The sequence below is a fragment of the Podarcis bocagei genome (assembly GCF_964188305.1).
Source record: "Podarcis bocagei genome assembly, chromosome: 1".
Classification (NCBI taxonomy): Eukaryota; Metazoa; Chordata; class Lepidosauria; order Squamata; family Lacertidae; genus Podarcis; species Podarcis bocagei.
Window position 1 is genome coordinate 37,412,338 of NC_138125.1, and position 17,631 is coordinate 37,429,968.

Genomic DNA, 17,631 nt, shown 5'->3' on the forward strand with positions numbered 1-17,631 from the left:
CAGTTAATGGGGCCTCCTGCTGCTGCCATGCCGCCACCGTGCGATTTCTGTTCTCATCCTGAAGCAAAGTTCTTAACCCGAGGTACTATTTCTGGGTTAGTGGAGTCTGTAACCTGAAGCGTCTGTAACCTGAGGTACCACTGTAAAGGCAAATGAATTGAAGAACTGGAAAACCTGGAATTCGGAAATGTTTTTGCCTTTCAGAATATAACCCAGGATACAAAGTAGGTAAAGTTTGGCCAGTTATTTGCTCTGTATTCCTGCTACAAAAGATGTGTTGGTGCAAAAAGCAAAGCAGAACTTTTTTTTGTCACAACTAATGTTCAGGCGGCTAATTTCTTCATGACAAATTTAAGGCTGTAACATAGAGATTTTATTAAAAATAAAGGAAGAAAGAATAAAACAATAGACTTAGAATTAGAAGAGACTTCAAGGGTCATCTAGTCCAACCCCCTGCAGTGCAAGAATCTCAACTAAAGCACCCATGACAGATGGCCATCCAACTTCTGCTTAAAAACCTCCAATGATTGAGAGCCCACCACTGTTGAACAGCTGTTACTGTCAGAAGGTTCTTCTGATGTTTAGTAGGAATCTGCTTTCTTGTAACTTGAATCCATTGCTTCAGGTCCTATCCTCTGGAGCAGGAGAAAACAGGCTTGTTCCATCTTCCATGTGGTAGCCCTTGAGATATTTGAAGATGGCTATCATATCTCCTCTCAGTCTCTTGTGCAGGCTAAACACACCCAACTTCCTCAACGGTTCCTCATAAGGCTAGGTTTCCAGATCCTTGATCGTTTTGGTCACCCTCCTCTGCACACATTCCAACTTGTCAATATCCTTCTTAAATTGTTGTGCCCAGAACTGGACGCAGTATTCCAGGTGTGGTCTGACCAAGGCAGAATAGAGCAGTGCTATTACTTCCCTTGACCTGGACACTATACTTTTGTTGATGCAGCCTAGAATAACATTACCTTTTTTCCTGCTGCATCACACTGTTGACTCATGTTAGGCTTGTGGTCTACTAAGACTTCTAGACCCTTTTGACATGTACTACTAGTAAAGCCAAGTTTTCCCCATCTTATGTTTGAGTAGCAAGTTCTTCCTGCCTAAGTGTTGAATCTTACATTTGTTCCTGTTGAAATTCATTTTTTAGTTTAGGCCCAGTTGTCCAATCTGTTGAGGTCAACTTAAATGACTGGAAACAATATTGAAAGAACAGATAAATGGGGAAAACCGTATAAGCAGAGTAGTGGCTGCAGGTTAAATATTACTGCAAGAGATAAGTGGTGGTAAGTGTTTGCAGTACAGCCAAAACTGCCAGTTATGCCATAGTGACAGTAATTGAGTTTGGAAACAAGCTAGACAAACTGCTTCCTTGATCATAAGGAAATGTGGAAAAGCATCCACTGGGTCAACTGAGAATATATACAAAAATAAATATACAGTGGTACCTCGGGTTACATACGCTTCAGGTTACAGACTCCGCTAATCCAGAAATAGTACCTCGGGTTAAGAACTTTGCTTCAGGATGAGAACAGAAATCGTGTGGCGGCGGGAGGCCCCATTAGCTAAAGTGGTGCTTCAGGTTAAGAACAGTTTTAGGTTAAGAACGGACCTCCAGAACGAATTAAGTATGTAACCAGAGGTACCACTGTATACAAAACTGGAGATTGTACAGGGGTTTTATGATTGCTATAGTAATGTGGCTGAAAAACTTGATAAAAATGAGATTCAGAACTGTCCAGCAAACCCCCATTAATTATAGAAAAGCAGACTAGGACAGCCAGTTACAGTGAGGGAAGCATTAAAACTATACAGTATTTAAATTAAAGCAATTCATTAGTTTCCTATAGTTTTAATGCTGAGTTTGTAAGTTATGTGATATACTGGTTAAATGATATTCTTGGCTAATAGTTAAGTATGTTCTGTGTGGAGAAGGATCAATACAGTTTTAAAAAGACAATTGGCAATATTAGATGTGTTTTAAATATTTATCTCAATGAAGTGTAATCCCAACATTGTTGCAGTTAATGGATCTTGAGGTGGCTTTCAATTAAGTGGAATGGCTGCTATTGAAATAAGCATTAATATATTTTGGGGACATCAATATCATGAATGACAGTAATAAACATAACTAGATTGGTTATAAATGGTTAATTGTGGAAATTGGTATTTCTTGAGAAGGGACTTGGACAAAACTGCATACTCGCTTCACTATTCAGTTTTTGTGGTGAGACCCTTAGTATCTTAGTTCGATCTGAAAGGAATATAGATGAGTTGATGGGTTGCAGCATGAGAAGAAAGTGAAATCCCCCTCTCCACATCCTGACTACAGCCCTTCTCAGGGTAATATACTGGTTGAGTCCAAGATGACTGAGCCACAAAGAGGATAAAACCTGCAAAGAGGATGACTGTACTTCTTGGATATGTTTGATGTGGCATTTTTATATGAATTGGAAATGAGCAACATTTTTGTACAAAGCATTTCTGATGCTGCATCTTGAATATAATATCAAAACAAGGCAAAAAAGTATTTTGCAATTTATAATATTGGAATAAACATGCTAAAAAAACATTCAGGGGCCAACTTAAGGAGCTGATATGACCAGCTCCCTTGTCCTGATTTCTGCTCTTCTGCCTTCCCACAGGTCTTAAGTAGCTCCAGGGGAGGTGGGGGTGTTGCCCTAATAATGATTTAATCATGGTAACAAGAACATGATACATTGTCTATGAATTACTTAATTAGTGAATCGGGAGGGTGTTTACTAGAGCAGGTGTAAAGTTTAAGAATAGTATCTCATTTACAAAGCATATTCAGAGCCTTTTTTTTAAAAAAAAGGGGTACCTTGTGATTTCAGTGTTAATACTGAGACTGTGACGCCACTGGAATTGAGTTTGGTTTGGTTTTAAATCCACATGCCTTGGTCTTTCACACTTTCTCTGAGTTATTGGTGCTGGTCACAACTAGAAGCTTGCTGAATAAAATTCCCTTTGGAAAGTAGGGATTGGAGGTACAGTGTTGTTGTAGTTTTATTGCTATCTAGTAGTTCAGTTCTAGAAGATGGTACCCAGGAATTATTGTTCAGCCTCTTGACAGTTATGCTGTGGGCTTTCATATGGCTTTGTTTTATCTCCCATGCTATTCCACAACTGCATGAAACCAGTGTTAGAAACTCAGACATATACGTTAATCGCCAAATGAGATCTTAAACCTAGGTTACAGTCGTCACAATGAAATGTCTAGGTGCCTTTTTGTGGTGAGATTTATTATTGTTACTAATTTCATTTCTATACCTCTTTAGATTTTAAAGAAAAAATTCAAAAGTCTTCTACAACACATTAAAACATCAGATACTGTAAAACAATCCAGAATAAAACGAATTTAAGTTTCAAGGGAGATATATCACTTTGCTTTCTTCATAGTTATTTACTTACTTACCGTATTTTTCGCCCCATAAGACGCACCGGCCCATAAGACGCACCCAGATTTGGGGGGGGGGGGGAATAAAGGAAAAAAAATTATTTCCCCCCCAGGTGCGCTGCGCTACACCAGGAGCTTGGGGCGTGCGGAGCTCAGCGCGCCCCAAGCTTCTGCGTGCTGGCAAGGTCTCCGCTAGCGTGGGAGAGCCGGGCGCCTCTCCCAGGGCTAACGGACCCCTGTGCTAATCCAGAAGCTTGGGGCAAGCTGAGCTCAGCGCGCCCCAAGCTTCTAGGTGCGCGCAAGCAGTCCGCTGCCGCCCCAAGCCTCGCGCACCCGGTGGGACCTCCTGCCGGGTGCGCGAGGCTTGCAGACACTCGCCCGAAGCAGGGAGAGCCCTCCCGAGGGCTCCCCGTGCTTCGGGCGACAGGCTGCCGCCCCAAGCCTCGCGCACCCGGTGAGACCTCCTGCCGGGCGCGCGAGGCTTGCAGGCATTCGCCCCATAAGACGCACCCCGATTTCCCCTTCATTTTTGGAGGGGAAAAAGTGCGTCTTATGGGGCGAAAAATACGGTAATTTATATAGCTGCCCCATAGCAGAAGAACTGTAGGAAGCCAGTGTGGTGTAGTGGTTTGAGTCTTGGACTAGGACCTGGGCCTTCTTGGTAGTGGTGCCCTTGGTAGTGGACAGGGAATAACAACAACAACAAATCATCATCAGGGTTCAAATCGTCCTCAGTCATGAAGCTCACTGGGTGACCTTGGACCAGTCACAGCTTTAGTCTACCTCACAGGGTCATTGTAGGGATTAACTGGGGAGGAGGGTGAGCCATGTACTCCTTGGAGAAAAAGGTGGGATATAAATGCAATAAATAAGCTTTTCTGCTTGCCTGCTTAAGAAAGCAGTAGGGGCCAGCCAGATAGAGATGTCAGTCGCCAACTTGGCACCCACAGATTTCCAGTGGTTGCAGTTGGACCCGCGCCAGTAGCATAACTGTCCTGGCGCCTGGGGAATTTCTATCACTAGAAACCACTGTGGGTGTGCTGAGGTGTTACCAATATGTGGCTGGCACCCAGCTTTATATCTCCTTTTCATCTAATCCAAGTGAAGCAGTGGGTGTTCTGAACAAGTGCTTAAACTAGGTAATGGACTGGACTAAACTAAGACTTAAACTGCAGTGTGTTGTATTTGGGACTGCCTTTGAAAATGTTCTTGAAACGTCATTTGGTACATAATACAGCAGCCAGGCTATTTATTGGAACTGGTATTAATTACTCCGCTACATGGTCACTTGCTCTCTCTTCCAGGCAGTTTCCATTGGGATCCTTATCAGCTGCTCTTCTTCGGGATCATCTGCTTAATGAAGTGAACAATGTGGTTACTAGGGAGAGGGCCTTTTCAGTGGTGGTGCTCAGTTTATGGAATGATTTTTCTAGAAAGCCTTGCCTGGATTGTGGTTTTCCTGGAATCATGTGAATACCTTTTTCCCCCTCCCAGGACTTTTAATTTCAGTTTTAATCATAGTGGGTACATCTTTCTGGTGTGCTAGGTCTTTGCACCATTCCCCTCTTTCTGTTGATGATTTTATATTGCTTTCATTTTTTTTAGATGCCGTAGTCAGGCTAGTTTTAGATTAGCCTTGCTATTTTTTTTTTTTAAAGTTTTTGGCATTTCTGCTCCGTAACAGTTTGAACAGTATTGGTATATGTTTTGTTTCTGTCAACCTCCCAGAGAACTATGTTGTATTTGTAGTATAAGTAGTTATAAGAATAGTGAAATAATAAATAAAATGCAGCATTACAGATGCACTTTGTGCCGCTCATATTAGAGACACAGTTTTTGCTCTGATTAGGATGACTAATGTAGCTGGCGTTCTCATGCTCCTTTCTCCTGTGGCATGTGTCTAGTCTCTTCCTTTCATTGATGTGCCATAGGTGGTCATGGTGTGGGAGTGACAAAAAATTTTTATTACAGAGTACAGTCATACCTCATGTTACGTCCGCTTAATGTTATGTTCTTTCAGGTTACGTCCTGCGGCGACCCAGAAGTACCGGAAAGGGTTACTTCAGGGTTTTGCCGCTCACGCATGCGCAGAAGTGGCGAATCGCAACCCGCGCGTTCGCAGACGCACCGCTGCGGGTTGCGCTCTTTTCACGTTGCGGACGGGCCTCCGGAACGGATCTCGTTCGCAACCAGAGGTACCACTGTATAACAGTATAACAATTTTTTGTTGGAATAGACTTATACCTTTGAAGTAAATCAGTTTCAGAAACAAGCTTTCAATATTATTTAGATTCCGGTACAGAAACCCCCCCACAAATGAACAAGTGGTTTTCAAAAGGGAAGGAGTGTCTGTTTATCCTGTTGATTCACTCAGCTCCTTTTGAGATGAAAAATTTGCAATGCATCTTCACACTCACTCAGTTAAAACTTGCTGAATTTGTAGCAGGAACACTGCTTCAAAATAATCACATGCCTTCCTCAAAGTGATTTACAATAAATAACTATTAAAAACAGTAACAGAAGAAAGCCAGTTACAGATAGGTAGCCGTGTTGGTCTGCCATAGTCAAAATAAAAAAATTCCTTCCTGTAGCACCTTAAAGACCAACTAAGTTAGTTCTTGGTATAAGCTTTCGTGTGCATGCACACTTCTTCAGATACACCGCCTGTCAGGGAACTGCCATCGGAGCATCAGGGGGTGGAGGGTCTCAGGGAGGAAGAAAGAGACTCAACAGCTGAGGCAGGAACCAGCAGGGGGAGGAGTGAATCTCTGAGGGAATGCGAGCAGGAGGGAGGGCTCAGAGACGCTTCCAGTGAGAACAGTGGGGAAGTATCTGAGGCGCCCGTGGGGAGACCCATGCCTCGCCGGAAACTGTCACGCCGTGAATCCAGGAGACGCGTTTCCGTCAAGGAGCTTCTTTGCTGGAAGCGCTTCCGCCGGCAGCCACTGTCAGACTCTACGAGTGACTAGAGCAGACATGTCTGAGGAGCTCTGTCACGCACAGAGGTTTGTGGAGCCGCACAAACTCTGAGGGAGTACGCTTTTACGCACAAGCAGCTAATCATCCCCTCACAGCAGTCTGACAGTCTCTGTACGCTGCCTGTGCAGGAGAAAGCATCATGAGCGACCCAGCCGGCACCGGAGGAGCAGGGGTTGGGACTGGTCCAAGCTTGGAAGACAGATACCGAGCATTGGAGGTCCAACTGGCGCTGCAGACGGCGAGGCTGGAGGAGAGAAGGGCTCAGGATGCAGACAAGAAGGGGAGAGCCACTCAGTTCCCCAGAAAGGTACCAGGATTGGTGCAGAAGTTTGGGGGGGACCCCAAGGATTACCATGCCTTTAGGACAGAGATGCAATATGCACTTAATGTGCAGTTTGATGAATTCCCTGATGAGGAATCACGAGTTGCTTTCGTGATTGGGCATCTTGAGAGGGGGGCGAGGGACTGGGTTCGGCCCCTGATGGCAACGCACAATGACGTACTAAAGGACACGATGAAGTTCTTTCGTGCAATGGATATCATGTTTTCCAGCGAAATTGAGGAAGGGGTGGTGCGCAGGCAGCTAATGGCTTGCAAGCAGGGAAGCCGATCTGTCCGTGAGTACTGGACTGAATTTACCATGCTGGTACACAGATTGGGTTGGGATTTATCGGCGGCACCCATTCAGATGTTATTTGAAGAAGGTCTTTCTTCGGCTGTGAAAGATGAACTGTCCCGGAGCCCCAGGGCGGTGTCTATGGATCAGCTGACCAAATCTGCGCTGACCATAGGAGCGCGCCAGGAGGCAAGAGCCTTGGAGAGGCGGGAAGGGAGAGGGGAACGTTGGAAGGAGTTCCGCATTCCAGACATTCCTGAGCCAGCTTTCCCGCCTGCAGAGCCGATGGAAATCGGAACAGCGCGCGCGCGCGCGCATTTTCAAAACCCAGTGAGGGGGTTAAGAAGGAGGGAAAGGGCGCCCGGAAATGCTACCTCTGCCAACAGCCAGGCCACTTTGCCAGAGTCTGCCCCCAGAGGAAGGAATGGCAAGGGATGGTGGGAGCTGTTGAGGGAGGAGAGCAGGGAGAAACAGAGCAGGTAAAAGCCAACGCCTGGTTGCCACAGTCGGGGCACTGCAGCCAGGCCAAAGAGCAGTGAAAGTGCCCGTGCCAGAAGCACCTCAACCTGCTCTAGTGATTGAAGTGTCGCTAGAGCTGCAAAATGGACACCCCCTAAAAATAAAGGCGCTGTTGGACTCAGGCAGCTCCTGCAATTTTATGAGCAAGGAGTTTGCTGCTGAACACCAGATACAGACTATCCCTTTAAGCAACCCCCTGCAGGTGACCACGATCGATGGCAGGGAGTTGTTGGGAGGAGGAGTCAGCTTGCAGACCGTCCCAATGATAATGAGGGTGGCAAGGCACACAGAACTGATAGCATTTAATGTGGCCACCTTGGGAGGCGCTCCCATTATTTTGGGGATGAGCTGGCTAGCGCTACATGATCCGCTGGTGGGCTGGCATCAAAGAGTGGTTTCCTTTGGTTCGGCACATTGCTTAGAACACTGCAAAGGGGAAAAGGGTTCAGCAGGGGCCCAAGCCACCCTAGCAGGGACTGAAGTAATGGAGAAGGTGAAGGTACCACCACAGTATGCAGATCTCAGCGACGTGTTCAGCGAGAAGGAAGCTGACCAACTACCCCCGCATAGACCCTTTGATTGCCAGATCAATTTACTCCCTGGAGCACAGCTTCCTGTAGGCAAGTTGTATGCCATGTCAGACAGAGAAATGCAGGAGTTGCGAGAGTTCATTGACAAGAACCTGAAGAGAGGTTTCATCAGAGAGTCCAAAGCAGCGGGAGGTAGCCCAGTGTTCTTTGTGGATAAAAAAAACACGAACAAGCCGAGACTTGTATGTGATTTTAGGCTGTTAAATGCAGTGACAGAACCAGTGGCTTTCCCTATGCCCAGGATTGATGATATTTTGACCAGGGTGCGGAAGGGAAAGATTTTTACAAAGCTGGATCTAAGGGGGGCGTACAACCTGATACGTATAAGGAAAGGGGATGAATGGAAAACCACCATGTTCACACCTTTGGGGGCATTTGAATATCTCGTTATGCCTTTTGGATTACAAGCAGGCTCAGCGTGTTTTCAAGCGTTTATGAACCACGTACTGGGTCCTTTGCTCTACAAGAATTGCGTCGCCTTCCTAGATGATGTGTTGGTGTATTCGGAGAATGAGGAGCAACATGTGAGAGACGTCAGAGAAGTGTTGAGCAGGCTGCGAGCCAACAGGCTGTGGGTGAAGCTGGAGAAGTGTCAGTTTCATACCAAGGAGGTGGAATTCCTGGGGTACCTCCTGTCAGACAAGGGATTGGCCATGGATCCCGGCAAGGTTCAGGCAGTGCTGGAATGGAAAACACCCAAAACCAAGAAGGATGTGCAGAGGTTCCTAGGGTTTGGGAACTTTTATCGTAAGTTCATCCGAAACTTCGCCCACCTGACGGCGCCCATTACGGACTGTCTCAGCAGTAAAAAGAAGTTTGTTTGGACGGCGGAGGCGGGACGAGCGTTTGAGGAACTGAAAAGGGCCTTCGCCTCTGAAGAACAACTTCTGCATGTCGATTTACAAAAAAAGCTGAGGGTCGAAACAGACGCATCTGACAGAGCCATAGGGGCGGTGCTTCTTCTGCAGCCGGAGAAGGAGGAGTCAGAGTGGCGACCGTGTGCCTTCTTTTCGCGAAAGCTGAACAAATCCGAGAGGAACTACACGGTGTACGACCGGGAGCTTCTTGCTATTCATGAGGCTTTCCGGAGATGGAGGCACCTGCTAATTGGGGCACAACATAAGGTGCAAGTGTGCACGGACCATAAGAATCTAGAGTACTGGAGAACTGCGCGAGTGCTCAACCAACGGCAGTTGAGATGGGCCCAGGAGTTCTCCAAATTTAACTTTGAGATATGTTACGTGCCAGGCCCAGAGAACGTTAGGGCGGACGCTCTCTCACGCAAACCAGAATATTTGGAGGGGGAGGGGGCACCCGAAGAGACACATGTCATTCCAGAAGACCGCTGGGTGTGTGGGGCGGTATTGGTGGGGCAAAGGGAATTGGTAGAGGGAACAGTGCATGATGAATACGCCCAGGACAAACTCAGGGGTCTCAGGAGGGAGGGAGACAAACCCGGGGGTTTTGAGGAGAGAAACGGGGCGTTGTACTACAAGGGAGCGTTATATATACCTGAAGGGGAATTAAGGGAGAAGGTACTCAAGCAACTGCACGATAGCCCCACAGCAGGGCATTTTGGGCAACACAAAACCATGTGGCTGGTTACCAGGGAATTTTGGTGGCCCAAGGTCAGGGAAGATGTGCGGGAGTATGTGAGAGGGTGTGACCAATGCCAACGAGCCAAGGGGGAGAGGCGGGCACCGGCAGGTTTATTAGAACCACTACCCACACCTGAAAGACCATGGGAAACAGTGGCAATAGATTTCATGACTGATCTGCCGAGGTCTAGAGGGAAAACAGCCATCATGGTTGTGGTAGACCTGTTAACTAAAATGGCCCATTTCATAGCCTGCTCACATGCGGTCACAGCAGAAGAAACCGCTAAATTGTTTGTAGAAAATGTGTTTAGGTTGCATGGCGCCCCCTTGAGGGTGGTTTCAGACCGAGGGAAACAATTTACTTCCAGGTTCTGGAGGAAGCTCATGAGCTTACTGCATGTTGAAGTTAATTTCTCAACTGCCCGTCATCCAGAAACCAACGGGCAGGCGGAAAGAGCTAATGGTGTCCTCCAGCAGTATTTGAGGTGTTATGTGAATGACAGAGAAAATGATTGGGTGGAGAAGCTGGCGTTGGCAGAATTTGCCTACAACAATGCAGAGAACGTGTCCACGGGAATGAGCCCCTTTTTGGCTAATCACGGGTGCCATCCCCGAGCCTTCCCAGGGGGGGAAGGGGAGAACTGGAGCGTTCCAGCTGCAGAACAGTTCGTTGAAGAAATGGAAGCGATCCATCGCCAGCTCCAACTTAACTTAAACAGGGCTAAGGAGGAATATAAGAGGCAGGCAGACAAAAACAGAAGGGAAGGTGAAACCATTAGGGTGGGGGACCAGGTGTGGCTGTCAACCAAAGGGTTACCATTCAAAGGGGGTTGTAAGAAGTTAAGACCCAAAAGGCTGGGTCCATTTGAAGTCACGCAGCAGGTCAACCCAGTGGCTTTCAGACTCCGGTTACCGAACCACATGAAGCTGCACCCAGTTTTCCACAGGTCGTTGCTGTCACCGTATAAAGGAGACAGAGAAGGGAGGGTCACTAGGGGGCCAGCAATGGAGGAGAAGGAACACAGCTACCAGGTTGAGGAGATCCTCGATTCCAGGTGGAAGGGAGATCAAGTAGAGTATTTGGTAATGTGGGAAGGGGAACCGGAGTCGGAAAACACCTGGGTTAGGGCAGAGGATGTCAATGACGAAGTTTTAATAGAAACTTTTCATCAGAGGTTCCCACGTAAACCTCAGCCTGTAGCGAGGTTCCGGAGGAAATACTTTGCCACCACCGACGAAGAAGAGGAGTTGGAGGGGTTCACAGATTCCGAGGAGGAGGAGGATTCAGCGAGCCCGGACGGCGATCGATGGAGGGAATTGTTCGAGACGTCTGAAGATGAAGAAGATTCTTTTCGGGGTTTTTACCCTTCATCTCCCAGAGGAGAGGAAATGGGAGGGGGTGAGGGGGGCCCTGGAGGGGAGGTGGATGTCAGGGAACTGCCATCGGAGCATCAGGGGGTGGAGGGTCTCAGGGAGGAAGAAAGAGACTCAACAGCTGAGGCAGGAACCAGCAGGGGGAGGAGTGAATCTCTGAGGGAATGCGAGCAGGAGGGAGGGCTCAGAGACGCTTCCAGTGAGAACAGTGGGGAAGTATCTGAGGCGCCCGTGGGGAGACCCATGCCTCGCCGGAAACTGTCACGCCGTGAATCCAGGAGACGCGTTTCCGTCAAGGAGCTTCTTTGCTGGAAGCGCTTCCGCCGGCAGCCACTGTCAGACTCTACGAGTGACTAGAGCAGACATGTCTGAGGAGCTCTGTCACGCACAGAGGTTTGTGGAGCCGCACAAACTCTGAGGGAGTACGCTTTTACGCACAAGCAGCTAATCATCCCCTCACACCGCCACTTTGGGAGCATTTGAAATGTGGACCAACTTGATTTTGCATCGGATCTTGTGTAGTGATTTTTCTCTGAATACTTAACATTGTCTTCCATATAAAACAGTTGTTTCTATTTGAACTCCCTTGTACAAGCTGTTTGCCATCCTGGACTACTTTATGTGAGAAAAACAGTTCATTCCACCTTTAATCAAGACTCTGCAGTTCTCCGTAGGAAAGTCCCCTGTTGCATAAGAAACTGACATTAGCTGTTCTACTGTCAGCCTTCACACAATATCTGTATTGTTCTTTTTTCTGTCATCTCTTCTGCTGTTTTTAACATTTCGCTTTCACTTATAATTAACACATATGAAGCTGATACATTTACATAATGCATGATGGAAAACTAAATTTGTGAGAGATATAAGAAAGGAGCAAGGGGTGTCATATCAAATTTGTTGGGGAGGGTTACGACTTAGTGTGTAGAACCCATGTGTATGATAGCGATATAGGCAGTCCAGAAGCTGATCGTGCATTCTTTTCAAGCATAAAGGGATGTGTGAATGCACTTTTGCTTACTTAAACAGCACTTCCAAATAATCCTTGAATAATTCCAACTTGTGATCTTGCTCTCCACATTCAGATTCATAGTTTTACCAACTTTGTAAGCAAGCTGCATTTAGAAGAATTCTGTAGTAAGCATCGGAGCTCCAGTTTCACAGGGAAAACCTTGGGTTGAGATCATCCAAAGCAATACAGTCTCAATGATACATGTAATATCCTTATAATATTGATTGATATATCATTGATATTACATGTAACCAACAAAATATAACCACCACTATTAAAATAAATGAATAAATAAATAAGAAAGTGAGTAACCATTTTTGGCCCAGAAACCTTCCCCTAAAGGAACATTTTTGACCATCTTATGGAAAATTGTTCCCCAAGGGGGCAAAATGAGCCTGCTTTGGAAAGGGAGTTCTAGAGCCAAGTCTTACATACTAAAAAGGCTCTCAGCATGGTCTCCAGAAGGCACATTTCTGTGATGCTGTGATGCACAGTAGGGTCTATACTAATGATTTCAGTAGGCAAGGAGCTTCTTATCAGAGATGGTGGTCCTTCAGATATCACTGTTCCAAACAAGGAGTTAAGAGATCTTTACCAGCACATTGAATTCAGCCCAGAGTCTTTGTGCTTTCTATCAGCTGCCCTTGTCAACAGCTTGGTTATACCATTCTGGACTGATTGTAGTTTCCAAGCACTCTTACAAAGAAATGTTAGAGAAAGGAAGGTCTAGGATTGTCTCACTCTTTCCTGGATATTGTAATTTCTAGAGATCTTGTGGTCTGTATTCTCTGGTTCCACCTTTCCCCCTAACACCATCTTAATCAATTTATTCTTGGAGGAAATCACCATTATCCCACTGATGGAAAAAATATACTGTATTAATTTTTGTTGAAGCATGGACACTGTCATGGCTTTCATATGATTGACATTGTTTCCTTGTTATGACCATTTAACATTTGTTCAGTCCTTCCACAAGTATCTGTACAACTCATTCTCAGAATTGTGTTGCGATTGATAAATTATTATGGGGAGAGCCTCGCTTACACTTATTAATGCCATGTTATGCCGTTGTATACTTTGAAACAAACAGAAAATCAGGCTCCATTGAAGAAGGGAGGAAGGGGCATTGAACACAGTCACCAGATATCCTGTTTTCTCCAGCTGCAGCCTGGCTTAGGCTTGATTGAAGGAGGATAATCAAACACTGTTTCTAGGCACTACTGTATTCCACAGCACCAGAAGTAGAAAGGGAGGCAATTTGCAGTCTTTGGAATTTATAAGCTGTGTTAAGAACAGTCATATAACTGTGAATATCATAGCAATTCTTCGTAATTTACAGAAGTTATTTCTGTCTGCATTTTTTATATTTTAGAAAAATATTGGTGTACTTTGCTGAAATAATAACCAGTGATGTGAATAAATCTAGTAGCAACATGTCCTATATATGTCTATTTAGACAGAAGGCAGTCCCAGTGGGTGACATACAGTTTTGTCTATCTGCAAGCAGAACATTTGTGCAATGGGACTTCCCTTTCCTCTTCTTCCTCCTGCACCACCCCTAAAACTGCTGTGGAGAGTAGGAAGAACATCTGGAGCTGATTTGGGAGGGTGCTGCAGGAGGGAATGGAGGAAGATGATGTCCTGGTACTTCTGCTTGTACCGCATTGAACATCACCTGTTGAGTTCAGTGGGATTTACTTTTAGGTAAATAGAGAATTTGCAGACTAATTCTATATGTTTATTGATGGATGCCTTCTAGTGTTTTCTTGATTCATGCAACGTGTATTTAAGATTGTTTTGTAGCTGGGACAGGTACAATTACATACCAGTCACTTTAATGGCTCTATTTTCACTATCCTTTTTTAACATTGGTTTTTTTTTATTATGTTTTGAAATAGGCAGGTGGAAATATACAACAGGTTCAAAGGTAGAACTAGACTATTTTAAATACACATGGCTTAAGCATCATGAATGATTCCAATATAAGTAGAGCACCCACACGATTTCATATATATTTGCCTAATATCAGATTGGAATATTACCTACCAAGAAAGATAACATGCCATATAATGGATAATCACTGGTGCGTTTCTAATTTCTTTGTGGCCATTCTTGACTATTTAATTTTTATGGTAACAGTGATGTACTATGAAAGTGGTAAGAAAGTAAAACTCATTTCTCAATATAGGCTAAGGTTAATAACTCAGATTGTGTCGTGTACATTTTTATGTACAACTTACCTGAGCAGATTGCAGTTGATCACTCTTCCTCCGCACAATGACAGGAAAGTAGGCTGACTGTCAGATTTTTCTTTCTTCTCCTTAGCTATATATCAGAACCCACTTGTGTCTCAGTCGTTAATGTAGTCACTCTGGTGGGAGGAGAACCTGTGGATTTAGCTGGCTGGCACTCAGCTGTTACCTCTGGAACTGTCTTTTGTTTATTAAAATTATTCGTATACTGCCTTTTATTTCAAAGAAATGTCAGAGTAGTCTACAGAATAATAAAACAGGATGTAATTAAATAGAACAACAAAAACCTTTTCAATAAAAATATGTATCAGTCAAAGTAACCAGAAATGCCAGGAAGTGGGATTAACAGTTGGGGAAAGTTCAGGTAAAGAGGTATATTTTTAATTATTGGCAGAAGCATTTAGCTATCAGCGCCTGCCTTATCTTCATAGGGGGGTTATTCATTCTCTGTAGTCGCCACCAAAGAAAAAGCCATTTTGGTGTTCTGTTTAATACTCTGAAATACTCTTCCACCAGCTACGTTGTTGTTCTAGGAAATTAAATTCATTTTTACTTTGCTTGTAGCCATTTTGTTGGGTTGTGAGGAAATCCTGGCTGCTAAAAAGGTGCACAGAATTTTCATCTACAGTTTGGGTAGGACCTGAATGAATGGATTCAAGTTACAAGAAAGGAGATTCCAACTAAATACAGTGGAATCTCGGTTGTCGAAGGTAATCCATTAAGGAAGACCATTTGACTTCCAAAACATTCGACAACTGAGGCACAGTGGGCGGTTGGCAGTTTCTATGGAGAAACGTGCCTCAGAAGCCATTCGACTTCCAAGGCACGTTCGAAAATGGAAGCATTCACTTCTGGGTTTTCGGAGTTTAGGTTCTGAATCGTTCGGCTTCTGAGACACTCGAAAACTGAGGTTCCACTGTATTAGGAAGAACTTTCTAGTGGTAAGAGTTGTTCGACATTGGAACGGACTCCCTCAGAAGGTGGTGGACTCTCCTTCATTGGAAGTTTCTAAGCAGAGGTTGGGTGGCCATCTGTCACGGATGCTTTAGTTGTGATTCCTGCATTTAAATTTTTCTCTGATGTTTATTTTCCTTTTGTCTTTTTCCTTTTATTTTCCTTTGCTCCCCCCCCCCCAATCTTTCCTCTCTTCTTGTTCCTTTCCTTTCCTTTTTTCTTCTTTTCACATTCTTTTCCTTCTTTCTTTTTTCAGTGGATATATTTGGGGCCTTTCTTAAGCTCCAGGGTTTGTGTACTCATGGGTGGAAGACAGGGTAATGTCAGTCTTCCAGGGTGAGAGGTTAGGAGGAGAAAGGAAAGATGCCAGGTAAGAGCTGGGAGGGGCTGCTACCTTCTGTTGGCAGTGGGGGCTGAGAACTGTCTTTAGGAGAGGACTCTAGACTCTTGTTTTTATTTTTTGTAATTGTTATCTTATTGTATTGTGAGAATAATAATAGTAACAATAACAATAATTATAGTAGTAGTAGTAGTGGCTGAAGGTGTGAGGAAATTCCACGATAATGGAGTTTTTCTTGTGCACCTCTGAATCCAAACCAAACCAATGAATACTTTATGGTAGATACAAATGATCCTATGTGGAAAGGACATTCTAATTATGTGTCAGAGTATAATGTTTTCTGCCAGAATATAATGTTGCATTTGACAAGGCTGCGCTTCATTTATTTGTATATGGGAACTCTTTTACCCCAGAGTTTTTTCTGTCACTTCAAAGTGAGGAATAGAGCACAGGTTTAGGTATATCATATGCAGGATAAACACAATAGATCCAGATTTTACTGTTACATTTTATATGTGAGTCGTGTGCAGACCTGTTCCTTCTGTTGTCAACTATATTAATAATGCAAAATCTTTGACAAACTGGTTAATCTCCCAGAGGGTTTTGAAAGAACATTTATGTTGACTGTAGAATTTGATTTACTGGAATTTATTGGAAATAAGGTGTGTGTGTGTGTGTGTGTGTGTGTGTGTGTGTGTGTGTTTAAAATCGTTTGGTTTATTTTTAGTGCTGTTACTGGCATCCTATTATTATTATTTTTAAAAACTGCAACACCTTGCAGATTAGTAACATCAGTTGAAATTGATCAGACTAATTGACTATTAAATCATTTTACTTTTTCACAAAACAGGAATTTCTATTAGGTCACATATAACTTAAGTCCATTGAGCTCAGCGGGTCTGTTCTGAGGATGACTAATATTGGATCTTACTCATTGTTTATTTGTTTGTTTATTACAGGAGTTTTAAAAATAAAACTTGGAAATATGCCTTGAAAGCTTCTGGCAGGAATATACATTCAGTGATGATATATGTGAACAAGAGACTTGAACTGAAAATTCTAATTTGACTTTTATGTTTTCAGGCTCGGATCGCATTTTTGCAAGGTGAAAGAAAAGGTCAAGAAAACTTGAAGAAAGATTTAGTAAGAAGAATAAAAATGTTAGAATATGCATTAAAACAAGAAAGGTATGTGTACCAATTCTCTAATCTGAGAAATTTATTGGATATTTTAAAATGTACATTTCCTGTAAGGAAATTGGCCACAGGTTAGAAAATATATTGACTAAAAGAAAAAGGGGAAAAGCAATCCACTTAATGTTTACATGGCAAAATCTCATTTCTGAGTTGGATCTGCCCAAAATAAACTCTCCTGTTACTTGAAGTGCTTTGACAACTCACATCAGCAATTTCTGCCATCAGTTTTTTGTTGCAGACGCTGGGATTGTTTCTGAATTCCACACTGCACTATTTTCTTAGGGAGATAGCCACCTAATTGTGCAGTGGATGTCTGCTTGCACAACAGGACTTCTTTTCTGTTGACCTTCAGATCACATTTTTGGGGGCATGTTGGGTGCTGTACAGGAAAGGAGGAAGAGGAAGTCCCATTCTGCAAGTGAAAATCTGCCTGTGCAACACTGCCGGCCACTTTTATGTGTGTGTTTTTGTATGCAATGTAAAGTATTTTAAGTTACCAAGACTTGATTAACGGAAAATAATCCATGGGCCTTTTCTGCCTTATAATAATTCTTACTGTAACGTGTTGTCACAGATGTGATAAATAAAGGAGCCTGATGGGATGAACAATGTCAGATTATGAGTATACTCGGACATTGTATTTAAAATCCCACAGATGTGACATTCCATTTTTTTCAGATGTGGAAAGCCTCTCTTTTTCCTATGACAGCACTATTGTGAATGCTTCCAGCTTAAGAATTTTGCTGCAGTAGTGATCATGACAGTTGCAAAACAGTATCTAAT

General features: G+C 44.0%; 1 protein-coding gene across 5 annotated transcripts in view; it reads left to right on the plus strand.

Moving 5' to 3' along the window:
- STRN3 (striatin 3) overlaps window positions 1–17,631 on the plus strand; it is a 48,526-nt gene that overhangs the window by 4,087 nt on the left and 26,808 nt on the right. For all 5 annotated transcript variants that reach the window (XM_081208251.1, XM_081208253.1, XM_081208252.1 and 2 more), the window contains exon 2: window positions 16,736–16,839. In XM_081208251.1, the coding sequence (XP_081064377.1) occupies window positions 16,736–16,839 (104 nt within the window). The remainder of the gene's footprint in view (window positions 1–16,735; window positions 16,840–17,631) is intronic.